General features: G+C 39.5%; 1 protein-coding gene across 2 annotated transcripts in view; it reads right to left on the bottom strand.

Moving 5' to 3' along the window:
• Nucleotides 1–21,139, bottom strand: part of CDH11 (cadherin 11) — a 127,515-nt gene that overhangs the window by 51,979 nt on the left and 54,397 nt on the right. For both annotated transcript variants that reach the window (XM_055298713.2, XM_055298715.2), the window contains 2 exons: nt 7,241–7,640; nt 1,153–1,447 (listed from right to left, as the gene is read on the bottom strand). In XM_055298713.2, the coding sequence (XP_055154688.1) occupies nt 1,153–1,447; nt 7,241–7,468 (523 nt within the window). In that variant the 5' untranslated portion in view covers nt 7,469–7,640. The remainder of the gene's footprint in view (nt 1–1,152; nt 1,448–7,240; nt 7,641–21,139) is intronic.

Here is a 21,139-nt window from a genome sequence, read left to right as displayed (position 1 = left end):
AAAAAAAAAAAAGCCTGAATTTTACCCCTAAACATCAATGAGCCCGCAAAGGTGAGAATAATGAAAATTTCCCTGGATTATATATTTTGATGACTTGCCTTTTCACCCCATCCTCACCCCTGACACTCAGTTGCTGACACTGCTGTTTCCTCTATATGGATTTATTTGATATTTGTTGTTTCTCATTATAATACACAGGCTAAACATCAAGAGGCTGAAGGACTGGGCAGGGAAAATGGAAGGGACGAAGGTGGGAAATGGCTCAGGCTGGCTTTTGATAAGTACTTGACTTTTCCTGATGGAGAAAGAATAGATCATTTTCTGGCATAAAAAGCTCTGTATGCACAGTGGAAGGATCTTAGCGTTCTAGAGTCAAACCTACCTTTCTTAAGTAGGTTGATTCCTATACTTGTTGCTGGATTTTCTCATCTGTAAAATGATCCTGAATTCATTTGAGCTCTAAAACTCTTTTAAGCAGACTCACTCCCTCATTAGAACAGTTCTACTCACTGTTTGAAAGACAAACCTTTCTTAATATGAGGAAGGCTTCTCAAAAGAAACATTATGTAAATATTTCATTATGTGCATGTTATAAAGAAAGCTATTGCCAGAAGGTGGCTAATTCTTTGAAGAAATTCTTCAAAAAATTATCCTTTAGCAACTTAATGTGTCTTCAAGCATGTTGAAAAGATATACCTACTTCTGAACATGGTGACATAGTGCTGTGGTTAAATGTGCATTTTAGATCCATTTAATAGCTCAAATGTCTCTACAGAAATTAGTTAACTTGTTTTTGGCATGGGTTTCCTATCTGTGAAATATGGTGAGTTGGAATTACCTCATTGTAAAGATTAATCATTGCAAAAGCTAAATAAAATAGTGCATGTAAGTCATTAATTAGCACAGTGTCTACATGCAACAAATATTACCATTGTCATTACCTATTAGACATCAATATGCACTAGGGACTGGATGTATATTATCTCTATTCCTACAAGACTAGAAATTGTTATTCCCATTTTACATTTTGTTATTTTGCCATAAAAGATAAAGAAGCAGCTCTACTTCCTGATTTGGGAGAACGGGCTTCAGCCCACCCACCACAGAGACACCAGGCCTGGAAGCAGAGCAGGCCTCCCACACCGTACGCACCCACATTGGACCTCTCAGGCACATTGGCATGATAGGTCTCGTGCAGGAACTCCGGAGGGTTGTCATTAATGTCCTGGACCTTAACAATGAATTCCGACGGTGGCTCCAGTGGTCGGTTGGTGTCCCTGTCCACCGCCTGAGCCATCAACGTGTACTGGGCTCTCTCTTCTCGATCCAACGTCTTGGTGGCATGAATGTTCCCTGATTTGTCATCAATCACAAAAATGGTTCCAGCTCCTTCACCTGAGAGAATGTATTTAATGTTCCCATCACCAGAGTCAATATCCGAATGAAGCTGGAAAAATGAGAAATTGAGATTTTTAATTCCATGAAGAATGCAGTGGGGAAACTCACTTAACAAGTGATTGCAACAATATGCTGCACACACACACGTCATGAAAGGGAGATGTTCTCATCCCCATTTTACAACAGGAGAAAGGCAATCTTAAAGAATATCATAGCCTTGGCCAAGGTCACACTGCAGAACAGTGAAGCCAGAGTTCAAATATATATATTTTTAATTCTAAGATTCATGCTCTCCCTTCACCTCTCTCCATATGTATGCACATATGCAAAATATAAAAACCTAAACGTATCTGTCAATAGTTTGAAATAAATGTATGTTTATTTTTAAAAACATATAAGCAAACATTCATGCAATAAGTAAATCTTCCTCTCAGCTCTGACTCCCATTCCTTCATTTTCTCCTCTGCTCAGAGACTATCACTGTAACCAGTTTCTTGTGAATCCTATAAGAGATATTCTATTCTATGCATACGCAAGGAAATCCACACAGATACATATGTGCCCTAGTTTATTGTTATACAATAAATTTCCAGAGTACACACATCATTCTTCACCTCATCCTTTTCCTCTAACAATAAATTCAGGTGACCATTCCACATTTATAACTATAGCTCTTCCTCATCCACTGTATCGAGGTTATTATCTTTATAAAAATTTTTTGTTTTGGGTTTTTTTTTTTTTTTTTTTTTTTGAGATGGAGTCTCACTCTATTGCCCAGGCTGGAGTGCAATCGCATGATCTCGGCTCACTGCAGCCTCTGCCTCCCATGTTCAAACGATTTCTCCTAAATCAGCCTCCCAAGTAGTTGGGATTACAGGCACATGCTACCATACCCAGCTCATTTTTGCATTTTTAGTAGAGACAGGGTTTTACCATGTTTCCCAGCTGGTCTCGAACCCCTGACCTCAAGTGATCCGCCTGCTTTGGCCTCCCAAAGTGCTGGGATTACAGACATAAGCCAGGATGCCTGGCCAATGTTTTTGTTTGTTTGTTTTTAGCAGTCCTTTCTAAAGAACACTTAAGCTTGTTTCCTGGCTTTTGTTACTACAAACAATTCAACTGATCAGACCTTTCCAGAAGACCTGCTTTGCGGTACACAGGGTATGAGGATCTGGGGATGTGGCCTGCCTGGAAGAAGTGTCCATTCTAATGCTAAAGGTAGGTGGGACTAGTGGCATGGGTTGATATGTATACAATTTCTTAGGTGTCAGAAAGAATCTTAAACATCCCCAAGTTTTTCTTCTTTAACAGAGCTTAGAGATAAGATGATATTTGCCTAAATTCACACTTGTCGGGTCCAAGAAATCAACTAGGTCTCCTAACTTCCAATCATCTTCTGTTCTGCCCTCACTCTGCTCTGTGTTTTCAAACACGAAAGTCTCCCAAAAATCACATCTGGTTTTCCTGTAGCAAAAAACTCCTCACCCCGCCTTGTTGTTCAATCTCAATTTCTGCAGCTGTCATTTTAATCCGAGTTCCTTGGTCCTCATTCTGCCCTTTGTGGGAAAAAGTAAGCATTATTTTTACTGTTCTAGTGGGCTTCAAGAGCAGTCAAGTAGAGAAAAGACCTTGGTTCTACCTACTAAATAAGAAAACCCATTGTAAACTAGAGAGCTTTATTCAAGTGACATTTAAAATAATAAAAAGAGGCCAGGCACATTGGCTCATCCCTGTAATCTCAGCACTTTGGGACGCTGAGGCAGGTGGATTACTTGAGGTCAGGGGTTCGAGATCAGCCTGGCCAACATGCTGAAACCTCTCTAGAAGAAATACAAAAATTAACCAGGCATGATAGCATGCACCTGTAATCCCAGCTACTTGGGAGGCTGAGGCAGAAGAATCGCTTGAATCCAGGAGGCGGAGGTTGCAGCGAGCTGAGATCTTACCACTGTACTCCAGCCTGGCAGACAGTGAGACTTTGTCTCAAAAATAAATAAATAAATTAATTAATTAAATAAAATAATAAAAACTATGATTATTATCAATGCCACTTAATATTAACAATATTAGTAGTATTATTTATTACTAATGCCATTTCATATTTTTGTTAAAATTGGTATTTTATTATTTCGATTTAAATTATTATTATGAGACTAAGGCCTAGAGACCTTACCTCATGATTATTATTATGAGACTAAGGCCTAGAGACATTGCTTATAAAGCAAGGTTGAATACATTGATTTTAAAAAATTTTGTATTGTTTCAATTTCCCCAAAGATATCTAATTGATTTGCAGTGCTTCAGTGAAACCCCAATTATTTCAGCTCAGGGGGTTACCTGTAGGTACAAATTACAAAGACCATTTTGTTTTTAGTCCTCTTTGTTTCTAGGAGGAAAAAATAAACAGATTTTTCTTCAGAATTTGTTATTCATAACAATGTGTTGTTGTGAAATTATGGCTAACACATTTCTGATGAGTAAGTCCATTTGACAGTAAAATACAAAGCTGTTTGATGGCCTATGACAGATGAACAGAATTGCCCCAATCTTCATTCAGTCAAGTTTCCTTAATGAAGGCAAAATTTCTGCCCCCACCCCCATCTTAGGGGAGGCTTAGCTTTGTTCTTCTATTTACCCTGCTGCAGACCTGGCAGAAGTTAAGGGCAAAGACATACGAAAGAGGAAGAAGAAAGTATAAATAAAATGCCGACTTTAATGGGAATGCCCAGACATTGAATCTTTCTAGAGGCCTTCATATATTACATATGAATTTGGCAAGTTTCTTGAAAATTAAATGGATCTATTTCATGATCAGCCAAATAACTAAAAATTTAACAAAACATTTCCTATTATTTTTCTACTTTGTTTTCTGGTTGGAAAGTTGGATATAACTTTCCTTTTTTGTGTCTAACAAAGATGATTTATACAACTGACATGGATACTTACTAGGCTCCACACACACACACACACACATACACACACACACACCCCACACACACACACATAAAACAACAACAACAACAAAAAAAAAACAGTTTCAGAAACCATTCAGTGCTATCAAGGGATCCAGTTGCTGAGGCATACACCACCAATTCCTAACTCCAAAGACGAATGGCTTCCCTCTCTGCATAGCACAGCATGACACAGGCTGTATTTCCACAATTTTGGTTTACCAAATTTCACTTTTTCAGGGCACCTTAAGCACTCAACCTTGAATGTCATCAAATGAAAGGTTGTTAGGAAATAAACCATCTATTCGATCCCTCCTATTTCTAGGGAACTGTCTCAGCACATTTCAAAAGAAAGATTCACAGGACCAACCACTTTATTTATTTTTCCCCTATCCAACCTGACATCAGATTCATTCTCATGTGCCTAGCTTTTGAAGGTCACACACCATGAATAATACTAGTTTTCCTTTCCCCTCTTTTTTTTTTCTATATTTTCTTCTAGGAGGCATGACAATTGCTTACTACACAGAGATGCTGAAATGACTCTCCAGATCCTGTTTCTTCTGCAACCCCCAACCTGAACACACACACTGCTTCCCATTGAGAAAGTCCCCAAAGCAGAAGGTTCTATTCATATCTCAGAATGATTCATGCACAGCCCTTCACATCATTCAAGCTCCACATCTCTTGCCATGGCTGAAATCTCTTTTTCCTCTCTAGGCACACAGCCCATCTCCTCTACTTAGGGAATTCCATATGCCAATTATTTCCATTTCCATTTCTCATGTCGACTTCCACATATTTCCATTTGGGATATAAATGAATGAAATTCCTTTGGTACATCTCTTCAAGAAGAAATTTTTCCAAACTTACACAATGTCATTGAGATTCTAACATGAATCTCCTGCAAGTATGTCAATTATGTGAACATGAAGTGCTCTTCTCATGTAAAAGAACAATTAAGATAACTCTGCAGAAATCAGTAGGGTTCAGAAACCCCTCAAACCTATTCTCTTTCCCTTTTCCCTTCCACTGGATAATTCTTGTTCATCTTTTAGGTTACAGGTTATTCCCATGTTGTCCTTGAAACCTTCCTTTGACATCCCTCTCAAATATTACCATATAAATTCATAATCATTTACATTGAATGTCCTCATTATTCTACTATTCATTTTCTTTTCTTATTTTTATTTTTATTTTTTTAATTACTTAGGTAACTCTCTCTTTTCCACTAGACCTCTTTGAGGTCAGGAGCTATCTTAATCTAGTATACATTTTGCCTAGCACGGCAGCTGCTCCACATGATAGGATTTCAGTTCTTATGTATCTGATGATCTATCTTTGTGTTTTTTTTTGAGATGGAGGCCTTTGTCTCATAATAATAATTTAAATTTAAATAATAAAAATACTTTAACAAAAATATGAAAATGGCATTAGTAATAAATAATACTATTAATATTGTTAATATCAACTGGCATTGTTAATAATCATCTTTTTTATTATTTATTTATTTATTTATTTTTTGAGACAGAGTCTCACTCTGTCTCCCAGGCTGGAGTACAGTGGCACATCTTGGCTTACTGCAACCACTCCCTCCCATGTTCAAGCGATTCCCCTGCCTCAGCCTCTGGAGTAGTTGGGAGTACAGGCACTCGCCATCACGCCTGGCTAATATTTGTGTTGTTAGTGGAGACGGGGTTTCACCATACTAGGCAGGCTGGTCTCGAACTCCTGACATCCAGTGATTCACCTGCCTCAGCCTCCCAGAGTGCTGGGATTACAGTTGTGAGCCACTGCGCTGGCCGCACATATCTTTTTGTAGCTTTAACGTCACTATCATCTGAAAGATAACTGTATATTTTACTCAAATGCTAGTGGGTAGGTAATTTTCCAAACTCTCTTGAATTTGTATTTTGGACTCTCTTTCTACACTTGCACTTTTCTGGAAGGGATACACAGAGACCACAGAGCCTGGAATGGGAAGTCATCTCACTGGGTTTTACCATGCCTGTGGAAACAGGGATAAAACCACACCCAATCTTCTGATACATATTCATTCATCTCTTCAAAGCTGGGTCTAGCACCAGGACATAAGTACAGAAGGATGACACTGCCCTTGACACAAAGTAGCTTGAAATCTAGTGAAGTAGACAGATTAATAAGTAGATACATTGAATACAAAAAGCAAAGCTATGATAAAGGGTCCAGAGGAGGAGCATTCAAGTTGGGATTAGGGTGTGGTCAGGGAAATGCCTCCAGCTGGAATATGGTTAAATAAATTATGGCTATGTATATTTAATGGGCTGTTAAGCAGCCATTCAAAATGAAGTTTGAGCCTGGCGTAGTGGCTCAGGCCTGCAATCTCAACACTTTGGGAGGCTGATGAGAGATGATCACTTAGATCAGGGGTTTGAAGCCAACCTGGGCAACATAGCAAGACCCTTTCTCTACAAAAAATAAAATACAATACAAATTAGCCAGGCATGGTGGCATGAGCCTGTAGTCCCAGCTACTCAGGAGGCTAAAGCAGGAGGATCCCTTGAGCCCAGGAGTTTGAGATTACAGTGAGCTATGATCACATTAGTGCATGCCAGTCTGGGCAACAGAGAGAGACCCCATATCTAAATAATATGATAAATGAGTTTTATGATATAACTCCATAAAACTAAATGGAAAAACCTAAGAAGTATTCTTAACATGCATAAGTCCATTAATTTTTTAAAAAGCCTGGAATAACATATTATGTACAATATTTGGGTGGTTTTACTGGCTCTTCAGGCCATTGGTGTTGTCTCTCTTAGATGCCTGTGGGCCTTTTGTTTCTTTCTGGCCACAGATGACTATTCCAATGGTGGGATGGAGAGCTCAGGATTGAGGGAAGGCAGCCTTACCCTGCCCACAAGCACGGGGTCAGGCCCGGTGTACTCCTCTATCACGAAGAACTGGTTCCAGACCCAGCCACGCTTGGAGCGCTGTAGCACCTGCCCCTCCTTGCCCTTCTCATGGTGCCCATGGAAGGAGGGCCGCAGGTGGCCCCGCCGCTCTGGGGCAAAGGCCTGGCTGTGGCACAGCATGCCCAGGCACACCAGGGCAGCTTGTAAACAGTAGTTCTCCTTCATTTTTGGTTACGTGGTAGGCACAGGAGAATGCAGCTGTCACCCCTTCCACCAACCGTGCGGTGGTCTTGCCGAGGGTGGCCTCCTGGATGCGTTACGCAGACCTCTCTTGGGATGGAATGTCTCTGCTGGCTGAGCTCATCACGTCAGGGCTGCCCACATCCCCAGTCAGCTTCTGCAAGCAGAGAGAGGTTGAATTAGCTGCAGGCCAAATCCCCACTTCATTCCCATTCCTTTCAGTAAGCCTTCAGGACTGAGCATCAGTTTTATCACGTGGGAGCTACGGGCTTTGGGGAAGCTCACTGACTGCTTTGAGCTCAGCTTGCTCATTTATGAAGTGGGGATAAGAGTATGCAGCCAAAAAACACATGAAGAAATGCTCCTCATCACTGGCCATCAGAGAAATGCAAATCAAAACCACAGTGAGATACCATCTCACACCAGTTAGAATGGCCATCATTAAAAAATCAGGAAACAACAGGTGCTGGAGAGGATGTGGAGAAATAGGAACACTTTTACACTGTTGGTGGGACTGTAAACTAGTTCAACCATTGTGGAAGTCAGTGTGGCCATTCCTCAGGGATCTCGAACTAGAAATACCATTTGACCCAGCCATCCCATTACTGGGTATATACCCAAAGGACTATAAATCATGCTGCTATAAAGACACATGCACACGTATGTTTATTGCGGCACTATTCACAATAGCAAAGAGTTGGAACCAACCCAAATGTCCAACAACGATAGACTGGATTAAGAAAATGTGGCACATATACACCATGGAATACTATGCAGCCATAAAAAATGATGAGTTCATGTCCTTTGTAGGGACATGGATGAAACTGGAAATCATCATTCTCAGTAAACTATCGCAAGGACAAAAAATCAAACACCGCATGTTCTCACTCATAGGTGGGAATTGAACAATGAGAACTCATGGACACAGGAAGGGGAACATCACGCTCCTGGGACTGTTGTGGGGTGGGGGGAGGGGGGAGGGACAGCATTAGGAGATACACCTAATGCTAAATGACGAGTTAATGGGTGCAGGAAATCAACATGGCACATGGATACATATGTAACAAACCTGCACATTGTGCACATGTACCCTAAAACCCTAAAGTATAATAAAAAAAAAAAAAAAAAAAAGAGTGTACCTAGTACAAAGCTATTGGGATTCACTGAGTAATGCGTGTAAGTCTCTTAGCACAATGCCTGGTACATAGTAAGCACTCCATATTAATCTGTTATTATAATTGATTAAAATTGTGCTTAGATATGATTTCGTAATAAGAAAACAGGGAATTAAAGGAGTCCGGATGAGGAACATATAATCCACACTGGGGTTCAGTTCAGGGAGAGAATGGATGGCTGGACTCAATCCTTTAGTGAGGTTGCTGTAATAAGAAAGGAGTGTGTGGGATTCCATGCAGAAGGAGCATCACATCCAAAAGCACAGTGTGCACCAAGACGTTCAGCATGCCTGGAGATAGTAATGAAGAAGGCGGGCTGGCAATGGATCCTGTTAGGGAAGGGATTTAGGGGAAGATCCTAAGAAACCATTGACGGTTACTGAAATATTTACAGGAGAAATAATGGGTCAAGGTCTCTGTGGTAAATCAGTTAAGGGTATAGTGTCAATTCAAGGAGGAAGATTTGCTTTTGTCTGGCAAAGATCCATCCACGAAGCCAAAGATACTACCTTGCTTAGCCTGGAAGTCTCAGAAAGGATATTTTACAAGCTTTCACTAACTAGGAGGAGGAAAATAAAACAAAACAATATATCCTACCAACCAGCCCAAGGTCATGTTCTCAGCACCCAGCCATGACTTAGCTACTCAACACCAGTGAGGATAAGCCAGTAACGCCTTTCACCTCTCTACACTCCTCACAGGTTTCTGACCCACAGTCACTCCTGTCCTCTCTCCAGCACTCTGGTTCTTATTGCCAGTGCTTAACTTCTGTCTTGGGTTCTGGACTTCTTCACTGGACTTTCTCATGCTGAAAACTTAATTCTTCTCTAAGATATTCCCCTTGCTTGTTCTCCTCTCTTAGCACCATACATTTGTTTTCTGGAGAATCACCTTCTCTCTCTGGAGTGCCACCCAGACTCCAGAGACAGAATCAGATGAGTTCACCACCCATGTGAGGGAATCTGAGAGAGTTCTTGTGCAGGAGGATGACACATTGATACTGAGGATAACATTCTGTTTCAGCACCTGGGTCTAAATGAAACTGGAAAACTTACTGAGCATTGTAGGAATCACTGTCATCACCTAATTTTTTGCTGTCTTCTTTGGGTGAAATGGTTCAGGGAAAAAGGGAGCAAGAAGGAAACAGCATGAATCTTGGCATAATGGAAGGTACATAGACTTGGAGGTCAGCTGCACCTGGATCAGAATACCCCTTCCACATTTTACAATCTGGGTTACTCTGGGCATGCCAATCAATCACTCTGAACCTCCATGTTTTCATGTGAACAATGAGGATGACAAGAATTGTTGCACCCATATAGGCCTGAACACAGAGTTGGGAACTGGACATGCAATAGGTTCCTTCTTCTTTTCCCAGAGTGTCACAACATAGCGGAAGATCTCAAGAAACCACTGATGGTTACTGAAATATTTACAGGAAAAATAATGGGTCAAGGTCTGATATGGTTTGGCTGTGTCCCCACCCAAATCTCATCTTGAATTCAACATGTGTTGTGGGAGGGACCTGGTGGGAGGCAATTGAATCATGGTTGCAGGTCTTTGCCATGCTGTTCTCATGATAGTGAATAAGTCTCAGGAGATCTGACAGGTTTATAAAGGGGAATTTCCCTGCACAAGCTCTCTCTCTTTTCCTGCTGCCATCCATATAAGATGTGACTTGCTCCTCCTTGCCTTCCACTATAATTGTGAAGCCTCCCCAGCCACATGGAACTCTAAGGGTACCCATGCCTTGAACATGGAGATGCCCCCAAGAGGGTGATGAGGTGCTTTCTCCAAGATGGGAATTGAGAACAAATAAGTTACTTGGGATACCATAGCCATCTGACCTCAGCAACTTAGAAAATAAAAGAATTGGTGAAATTATAATTTGTAGACACAGATCCATTCCATTTTGATGAACTTTGACTTAGCCATCCCAAGCCTTTCTGTTTCCTTTGTAATATGGCAAAGTGGTATCTGGGAGGCCACAGATGTGCAGTTAAAGCCTGGTGACTGTCACTTTTCTCAATAACACTTTGGGATTGTATTATGTTAGTCTTTATTCAAGGAATAGGGGACTTGAAACTCTTAATATTGGTTGTAAACAGACACTTTGGGATACGTAAAAGGCTACATGGGAGAGAGAGAAAGATGGAAAAGGCAGTGTCACCATTTAACAACTTCATCCTTACATTCAGGCACTTTAATAATACATCAGATGCTGTTTCTAGAAAGCCAAACCGACTGTGTGGAAAGAGCACAAAGAAGGCCCCAGAAGAGGAGTTAGATGCTAAAATGAGGCCGTATGCAACAACAGAAAGATTTCTGGGCAGAAGTCCTGAAACTCGAGATTTGGTGGAGAATCTGCACTAATTTGCCATGGAGCTTCATTGATTCTACTCTCAGAGGCTCTGTCTCACTCTGTAAAATGAAGCCTGTGTAAAATTTTCTTCAAGTGGCTTCATATTCACGATTACAGTTGTAGTGAACTAGTGAGGGGCATTTCTTCTGATTCATACAGTGTCTCCTTACTCGACTGGAAACTTCTGAATGGATGGGATTATATCTTATTCACATTTATATGTCTGACACCTGAACACAAAGCAGGCCGTCAATAAAATTTTAATATATGATTTGAATCTCACATTTCAACTCCAAACTTGACATTGTCTCTGTGGAAACTCAAGAAGAAGAAAGAAAGAAAAAGAAAACAGCATACGGTGAGGCAAGATCCCTGCCCATCTTGCACCATGCCAAGTATTAAATGCTCATTCACAGAGTGATAAATTATTCTTGCATATAAGCCGTGAAGTGTATTAGAAAGAAAGGGTTTAATTAAAGTTGATATTTCTTCACCTTTTTCTTCTGGCTGCCATTTTGCTGCAAAGCACAATTATTTCTAACACTAGAAGTGTTGAAACAAGATGACAACTTTTTTCTTTTATAAAAAATGTCTAGCTTAATACTAATGAATTTAAGAGTTTCCACATGATCAATAAACAATAACATTCAATCTGTTAAAAAGGTGAAATTATCTCTTTTCTTCTTTTGGAAAGAATACTGAATCAATTTGCTTTTAAGAGCAATGGTCCACCATTTTAAATGCTTATATGACTATATGTGATACAGAACGTTATTTTAATGGTTAATCTTAGGTATGTATAAGACTGATTTTAAGACATAATTTAAAAAAAAAATATTCACTTTCAGAATGAAAATTTATGTAGCAAGTTATTTTCCTTAGCTACTGTTCTAAAAGCTTTACAAATAGTAACTCATCTATTAATTTCTATAACAACCTTATGAATAGGAGCCATGAATATTCTTCTCTTAAAGGATGAGGAAACTGAGTCCCAGATACATTAAACAACTTATGCAGACTTACGCTTCCAGTAAATAGCAGACCTGAGATTTAAACCCATGGCTTCAGGCCCTAGAATCCATGTTCTTAACCAGTGAACAATCAAAATTCTTGTCATTTGTTTGAGTTTGAAGTTCATAAGGAAATTATATGGACATTGTGATAAAAAGCAGTAACCTAGAAGCCAGCTAAACGTGGGAAGTAAATTACTATTGGAACTCAGTGTATACTAATGACAGGATAGAATGAAAATACTAATATAGTTAAAATTTGCCAGGTGTTATCCGCCTAACAGTCTTGGACATGTTTTCCATGAGTTGAGTCATCAAGTCTTCACAAAAACCCAAAAACATAGCATTATTGCTATTCCCATTTTACAGGCAAGTAGTCTGAGGCATATCAAAATTAAGTAATTTGTCCAAGGTTACAGAGCCAGCAAGTGAAGGACCTGGGATTGAACTCTGAATGTTTGGTTGGAGGACTTGTATTCCTACCCTCTACAATTTTACCTAAGAGAAGGCTGCAGGTCAAATTTAGGCACACTAATACAAATAGACACAATAGCCTTAACATGATGATAATTTAAATTTTGGTAGCATGGAGAAGTAGACTATAATAAAAAAAATTATCCAAACCAAAAAGAAAGAAAAAGCATTTTATATCAACGACCAAAGTGAAGATGAACAAGACGTAATTACATCAGTCCATCAATAACCATCAATAACATAGTATAACCAGGTCTTTAAACAACATATGACACAAAATTTGATCTTTTGTTTTTATTTTAAATACCTGTTGCAGAATTTCTAAATGTGTAGGTTAGAAAAGCGTATTCAGAGTTGTTTTAGTTTTTTGTTTTGTTTTGTTTTGTGAAATATTTCTAGAATTGAGAGAACTGATTGATGTATTCAGTGGTAGGGACTTAGTAGGAATCTCCCGTGAAAATTAATAGGAGGCTGCCCTCCTAAGGAGACCTTGATGTTGGTAATAATTAGGGAAATATATCAATGTTCTAATTGGTTTTAATAAAGACCCCCAAGGTAGTTCTTGAACAATCCATTAAAACACTTTTTAGCAGTATGCCAGGATGCCTAAGCATTGGGATTCTACTAAAACATATAGGAGGACTTTATTTTATGATGGGAGCATATTGCTTGGAGGGAAAAATAAATGTTGTTGAAAGTCACAGCAGTAATAACATGACAGGAAAATAGATGTGCAAAGCCACCAGCTCAAAAGGGAAGGCTCACCCCTCTATCTTGAGAGCAGATAGCCCGTCATAAGCTACCATGCCTTGAGCATAAAACTCTCTTGCTGTGCCTGCTTTTGTCTCCGTAAAAGAAAATGACATTTACAGGTGTTTAAGTATATTTGGACTCCTGCTGGAAATTGTTATTGGGTGGAGAATGAAAGACTAAAGCGCTTAGCAGAAAGCAAGCAGATTTGGTTTTTCAGCTGTCCCCTCCCCACAGAGCTGGAAGGATCAGACAGGCTGACCTGTTTTTTCATTTCCAGGTAGCTAATTTACAGTTAGAGACAGGTTATTATTACATTAAGAATATTACCAAGGCCCACACCAGAGCTCAAAACCCCATTCTGTATCTGCAAAGTCCCCTTGTTGGTGAGCCAAGGGACTCTGGTATCCCTTTCAACAAACACAGCTTTGTAACCAATCCAATTCTATTATGCAAATTAATTCAAGCATATTTTATTCCCCGTTCAGATCTCATCACTCAGCACTGAGCTGGTCTCTCATTTCAAATCAAATCACAGGAATTATGCCACGTCTGTGGAAATCAGAGAATAGGGGAGAAGAAGTATTACAAGAATTATTGAGTCACACTTCTCAATAATTCTTCTCCCCTGATTTCTAGACTTGGAGCACGGCATAAGCTTGGGGTAATCACTTCTTCTCAGGTGCAAAATACACAGCAGAGACTGCAAAAAGGTTATGGTATATGCTGCTCCAATTTCTAATACCAAATTCAAATGTTAAAGTAGGCAGCAAATAAGGCCCCTTATCAAAGACCCCAGCACTCTGCAAAGGTGAGTGGAAATTTTAAAACTGCTTCAGTGGAGATCTGAGTCTCTGCTTCTGGAGAAATAGAGAATGACAGAAGTTCTGCTTTGAAAGTGGAAAGATCATTCACTATGTGTCAGGTTCAAATCCTGGTTCCATCACTCATGATTTAAATTAAATTGTCATAAAAGTAGATACTATCCTTGGTCAGGTGCTTGATTTTTCTAGTGCTGGACAGTATGCTCAGGGCTTGGTACACATTATTTTCTGCATTTTCACCACCGCTGCATATATATGTGTGTGCTATATATATATGTATATATACATCATGTGTATATATGTATATATACATCATGTGTATATATGTATATATACATCATGTGTATATATGTATATATATATCATGTATATATATATATCATGTGTATATATGTATATATATATCATGTATATATATATCATGTATATATATATGTACACACACACACACACACATATATATATATGTCACTCAGACTTTAGGAGGAAAGTGAGGCTCAGTGTCCTTATGTAACCCACCCAAGTACACCCTGAATCATTGACAATGTTGTAATTCTAATGCAAGTTTACAGGACTGCAGAAGCCAGGCTTGACATTGGACTATTTTAACTGGCTATCAATGTCTGAAAGTCCAGGTTCCCAATCTTCAATACAAGAAGATTGCATGACCAACTCCAAGGATCATCTCAGCTTCAAAAATTTTCTTTGCTATATAAAATAATCTTTGCTAGATGTGACTTCCACTTATTTTTTAAGTAAATACAATCAGACTTTATATCTTAGGGTCTCATGGCCACAAAATACTACAGGAATCCATTGTAAGGCCCCAGACCTAAAACTTGTATAGTCATTCAGTGATTATTTATCTCTTTAAGTAACTAAATCATCTTCAAATGATAACATGATTAAGTACAATGCATGCATTGAAGAACTTATTATTTGTACTCTACTCGGTCCTTAAGACAGCCTTTTTATTGGTGTAATATTTTTAAATGTTGATCATTAAGATGAATAACATATATCAACACATACAGGAAATAACGTTATCTGCAGTGTCATCTCTGACTATGAATAAATACTCTATATGAATGTGTGGAAAGAGAAATAGATTTTATTTTCATTTGTTCTTTTGTATGAGCTAAGATATATGAGGGAAGATTAGAGCAAAATGGTGATGATAAACAGATGCTTAACATAATGTAATGTCATTTGCGGTATCAAAGGCCTATATGTAAACCTCTCTTTGTCTCCAAGCAGTAAATATGCATCAAGCTTTTTTTATTTGTCTGTTCCTTCACTTGGTAATAACTTTTCAATGGTTCTAGGCCTAGGTTGAACTCTGAGGATACACAGGTATCAATGTACCTCCAATATGTAGACTGTTCTCAAACAATACTGAGACTGTTGTCTAAGCAAATGAATGATGGTATGATGTGTTCAGTACAGATAGGACTATGTACAAGAGCACAAAGCAATCAACGACTTCTGCAGACAAATTTGTAAAGTATCAGTCCTGTATTTCAATACTTGCCTACTCAAACCTCTCACAAGTAAACTCCCATATCCACAACTTCCAATGCCTGGAGCTTCCATTCCCACTTTGGGCCCACTGGGCTCATTAAACAACACCCAGTTCAATGACAACTAAATCATAAACCAACCATTGATTGTTTCAGCCTAGTTCAAAACGATGAGGTGGGTGAATCAGATTTCTTTGGGAACTTCAATGAAAGACAACAAGAACCTTCTGCAGTGAGTGAGGGAACTAAAATAGGAAGGAAGGCACTTGAGAAATGGAGTAGCTACCAAGTGACATCTCATGACCAACGTTTCAATGAAATCAAGGCTTAGAGCAAACCAGTTACAAATTAAAGAGAAACAAACGATATCTCTGTATCTGAGTCATGTAAATAGCAGAACACATGGCATCTGAAGATCTTGGCAATTAAGGACTCCCTCAGCAGCTGTCTTCATGGAGCCCACCCTACTGATCTGTTCCTGAATTTCTGCAAGATCACTTGCAATGCCCTTGAATGACAACAAGCTTCCTGTATGTAAACTCACTTGGGTGATTTCTTTTGTTATCAAAACAGCAAACCTAGTAAACTACCATAATCAAGAGGAAAAAAGTTTGGTGATTCTTCTAGTCAAGGCTAAAATAATGTAGCTGTATGAATCACTTGTTCAGATATAGACAATGCCTTCTTCTCTGAATTTCTAAGAAGACTGAGACAAGAAAAGTAACTCTAGACCAAAAGTCAAGATTCTAGTGATCTAGCTTAGGTTCTGCCATTGAACCGTAGTGCAAACTTAGAAAAAATACTTTTCCCTGTGCGTTAACTAAGTATCTCCTTCTATAAAATAGGAGGCTGGAAATAGCCTATAAGTGGTCTCCCATGCATATCTGCAGGGGCTGGTGAGTCTGTGCTGAGAATAAGTGACTTTGCCTAGATGGAAGTTTTCATCTCATTTTGAAGGTCTAGTTCCCAGCTGGCAGGGCTGCTCTGTATACAACTTGAGGCCCCAGTGACCTACAGCATCATGGGAATAGTGCCTTCTGGGACTAGACAATGCAGAGGCCCTGCTACTGTGACAGGTCTTTAAATTCCAGTATCAGGAATCAGGACTTTACTGGATGGACAATGGGAATCCATTCAGAATTTCTAGTCAGGGGGTTGACAGGAGCCGAGCTGTCAGAGGTGTGCAGGAGAAATGGAGGTAAGGAGTGCCAGCTCTTACAAAACGGTTAAGAGGATGGGCTCAGGAATCAGAAGGAGTTGGAAGGTTAGAGCTCAAGAGTTACAACTCACTACACTAGAGGTGGAAATCAGCCTCTGCAAGTCTCCACACTGCCCTGTTAAAAATGGGAAAAACCCAGCTGGGCGCAGTGGCTCACACCTGTAATCCAGCACTTTGGAAGGCTGAGGTGGGAAGATTACAAGGTCAGGAGTTTGAGACCAGACTGGCCAACATGGTGAAACCCAGTCTCTACTAAAAAAATATACAAAAATTAGCCTGACATGGTGGTGTGCGCCTGTAATCCCAGCTACTCGGGAGGCTGAGGCAAGAGAATTGCTTGAACCCGGGAGGCGGAGGTTGCAGTGAGCTAAGATCGCACCACTGCACTTCAGCCTGGGTGACAGAGCAAGACTCTGTCTCAAAAAAAAAAAAAAAAAAAAAAAAAAAAAAGGAAAAACCCTAGGACCAGTCTCAAAGGGAGAGTGCCAAGAGAAAAAGAGACAATGCATGTACTTTGTACAGTACCTGTCATATGATAATCATTCACAAAATATAAAGTCTATGAAGGCAGGGACCTTTTCTTTGCTGCTCACTGCTGTAACACAAAACACGGCCTGGTCCACAGCAGGTAATTAAGAAGATAAGAGTTTTGTTTATTCAACAAGAATGCGTAAATGCATATTGTAACCCCTGGATACCATGCACTAATCCAATAAGGAATAAGCCTCATGAAGGGGCTCTAGGAGTCCACTGTCTATTAAGAAGAAACAAGAAACCAATATTACAATAGAGATTGCTAAATGCAATAATAGGTGTATGTGAGGAGATGAGATAAAGTAGACCAGCGTTGTTCAATAGAAACATAATGTCAGTCACATGTGTAATTTTAAATTTTCTAGAAACCATATTTTTAAAAAGTTCAAAAAATCAGTGAACTTAATTTTTACAATGTATTTTATTGAACTCAGTATGCCCCAAAATTGTATCGTTTTAACTTGGAATCAATATATACATTCTCAAGATATTTTATATTTTTTTGTCCTAAGCCGTCAAAACCGAATGTACATTTTATATTTAAAGGACCTCTCTGTTGGGACTAGCCACATTGCAAGAGCTTACTGGCCACGTGGGGCTAGTGGCCACCATCTAGGCAGCACAGGCATAGGGGATTCTTAAAGTTTCTTGAGAGAGGAGGGTGTGTAGTCAAGGAAGACTTTCTGGAAGCATTGCAATAGTTCAGTGAGAGGTAATACGGTTCTGAACCAGAAAAAATAAGGCTTGAGTTGAGAAAAAGGGGCCATTCTTGAAATCATTCAGATGTAGATGGTTTCAGGAACTGAAAAGATTAGGTTAGAGAATGAAGCAGCAGTGAGGGGAGAGTTAGAAGACAGTGGTGCTGCTTCTGGCCTCAACAGGAGAAGGGGCTGTTTGAGGAATAAAGAGCATTTGGTTTAAAACAAATTTTTTTTTTTTTTTTTTTTTTGAGACGGAGTTTTGCTCTTTTTGGCCAGGCTGGAGTACAATGGCACGATCTCAGCTCACCACAACCTCCACCTCCTGGGTTCAAGTGATTCTTCTGCCTCAGCCTCCTGAGATTACAGGCATAGGCCACCATGCCTGGCTAACTTATTATTATTATTATTATTATTATTATTATTATTATTATTATTATTATTATTACTGAGAGACTGGGTTTCTCCACGTTGGTCAGGCTGGTCTCGAACTCTTAGCCTCAGGTGATCCACCCGCCTCTGCCTCCCAGAGTGCTTGGATTACAACCGTGAGCCACTGCGCCTGGCCTAAAACATTTTAAGCTTTCAGAAACAGCGGAAAGATGTACAGGGGCAAAGTTCAGAGTAGAATTAGGTACCCATGTTCCTGCAGGAGCAGGTAATATCAATTCTACCTTTTCTTTTCAAGTTTGGAGATTTGGCCGCATTATTAAATTCTAGAATCTCAGAGTTGAATGACACTCTAGAGACTTTGAGCTATTAGTCCTTTACTTCAATAGACCAATGGGAAAGCTAGATACAGAGATGATAACTAACTTATTCAAAATAAAATAAAGAGTGAAAAAAAAAAACCAGAACCTAAACTCTTCATTTTATAGAGAAAAAGCAGAGAGGGCAGGGGAAACATCAAGAGGAAAAAGATAATTTTTATAGCATCTACCTTGCCCTCTCTTCCCTGATTTAAAAACAGTCCCCCCTTTTAAACTATTTCTATGGAAACAACCAGCCCAGGTTCTATAAGAGGGAAAAATAAAGCACTCATAAGTAATGACCTGAGAGAGCTCTTTAAAGATTTGCAGTGGAGAACTGAACTAAGAATAACGATCTGCATATTCTCCCTGGAATCTAATGTCCTGCACAGAACCACTCTCCATAGTCTGTTTTGTAAGGTATAAACAATGAGAGGAGGAATTGTCCCAAGGTGGCCTTAATAACAGACAAGGGCTTGATGTGGTCTTTTGAAATAATTGCTAAAGCCAGGGAAGAGTGCCTTAAATCATCACGGCCAAGAGCCTTTAGAATTCTGAGAAATCCATCCTGTGCCCATAATCCACCAGGGTCCTCATGTATCCATCCAACTTAATCAGAGTATGTGGATGGACGCCACGGAACATGCAGAAAGTCAAGCTGCTTCCAATGATCAGAAACTTGACTTTCACCAGCGTGTGGGTGGGCTGTTCTGAAGAACTTCTTTCTAACGTACCTCACCAAATCCCTCCATCACACTGAGATTAGACTAAACTCTGCCACATTTTTAAATGGCTTTTTCGTATATCTGTATATACCACAGAGTGTTCCCACCCCTCTTCATTTTAAGAAAGCAGACATCACCAATAGCCTCATAATGATCTCATTGTTGTTTCAAATAATCCAATCTTTGAAACCTATTTCTTTCTTTTCAGGTGTATTAGTGTCATTTATCAAAAGTAATTGGTTTTTTTTAAGTTAAGGGTAAAAGAAAAGTAATGGGATACAGCAAACTAGTCAAGTGCTTAGTACAAATGCAGAGCATTTTCTGAAGCACATGTGGAACACTTCTTAGACAGGCAGGACTTTCAAAGACAACATTAAGTGTCTTTTGTGGGTCTCAGATAATATGGCTCGCTTAATTAGATTTTCCATAATTCCAGGTAATCCTATTGTGGATTACAGACGTGAATTTTGACTTGCCTGACAGAAATATCTATTGTTCCAAATGCATTTCTAGAAAAAGAATTCTTTATTTATAAATCATTACCAGAATTTTCACAGGGCAAAACCCAAAAACGGGGTTTAGCCTGGGAGGTCACATGGGTTCTTGGCTTCACACAGGAAGGAATTCAAGAGCAATCCCAGAGAGTAAAGTGAAAGTAAGCTTGTTAAGAAGTCAATGAATCAAACAGTGGCTACTCCATAGACAAGAGTAGCAGCACGGGCTGCTTGACTAAGTATACAAATGGTTATTTCTTGATCATATGCTAAACAAAGGGGGTATCATTCATAAGTTTTCCAGGAAAGGGCTAAGGAGTTCCCAGAACTGAGGGTTATTCCCCTTTATAGACCATATAGGGTAGCTTCCAGATGTTCCCATGGCATTTGTAAACTGTCGTGGCACTGCTGGGAGTGTCTATAAGCAGAGGAATGCATTATAATTAGCAACTAATGAGCAATGAGGACGATCAGAGGTCTCTTTCATTGCCATCTTGGTTTTGGTGGACTTTGGCCAGCTTCTTTACTGCATCTCCCTTTTTCAGTAGGGTCTTTGTGATCTGTATCTTGTGAAATCAGTCCTGCTGGCCTCCTATCTCATCCTGTAGTGAAGAATGCCTAACCTCCTGGCAATGCAGCCTACCATATCTCATTCTCATTTTACCTAGCCCCTATTCAAGATGGAGTCACTCTGGTTTGAATGCCTCTGACATATTTCCTCCGTCCTTTTTGCAAGGGAATGCTTGCAACCTAGGGGTTGTAGAGGGATGAAGATCCATCTTTCATAACTTCTTTAGGCTGAATAGAAGCAATGATACTCCCATCAAACTATTAGGGTCTCTTTGGTTCGGGGTAGAGAGTAGCTCAGTCAGTGTCAGTATGGTGAGGGCCACTCATAACTGAATCTTGTGAAAAATGGAAATCTGAAAGATTAATAAGTGTTCAATATAAGAAAATGTTGAGTAAGTGTACCCCGTATTCCTACACAAAGAGGATGACAGCAATATTTTCCACAACAGTAAAGCAAAATAAAATTATCCCAAGTAAACTAAATAAGAAGGCTTTCCATGAACTGGACAGTTGTTAGAACTAAGTTAATATGGAGTAGTCAGTTGATTCCAA

This window comes from Symphalangus syndactylus, chromosome 11, assembly GCF_028878055.3.
Source record: "Symphalangus syndactylus isolate Jambi chromosome 11, NHGRI_mSymSyn1-v2.1_pri, whole genome shotgun sequence".
Taxonomy (NCBI): domain Eukaryota; kingdom Metazoa; phylum Chordata; class Mammalia; order Primates; family Hylobatidae; genus Symphalangus; species Symphalangus syndactylus.
The sequence above is the reverse complement of the archived record's forward strand: the minus strand, read 5'-3'. Positions and strand labels throughout refer to the sequence as shown.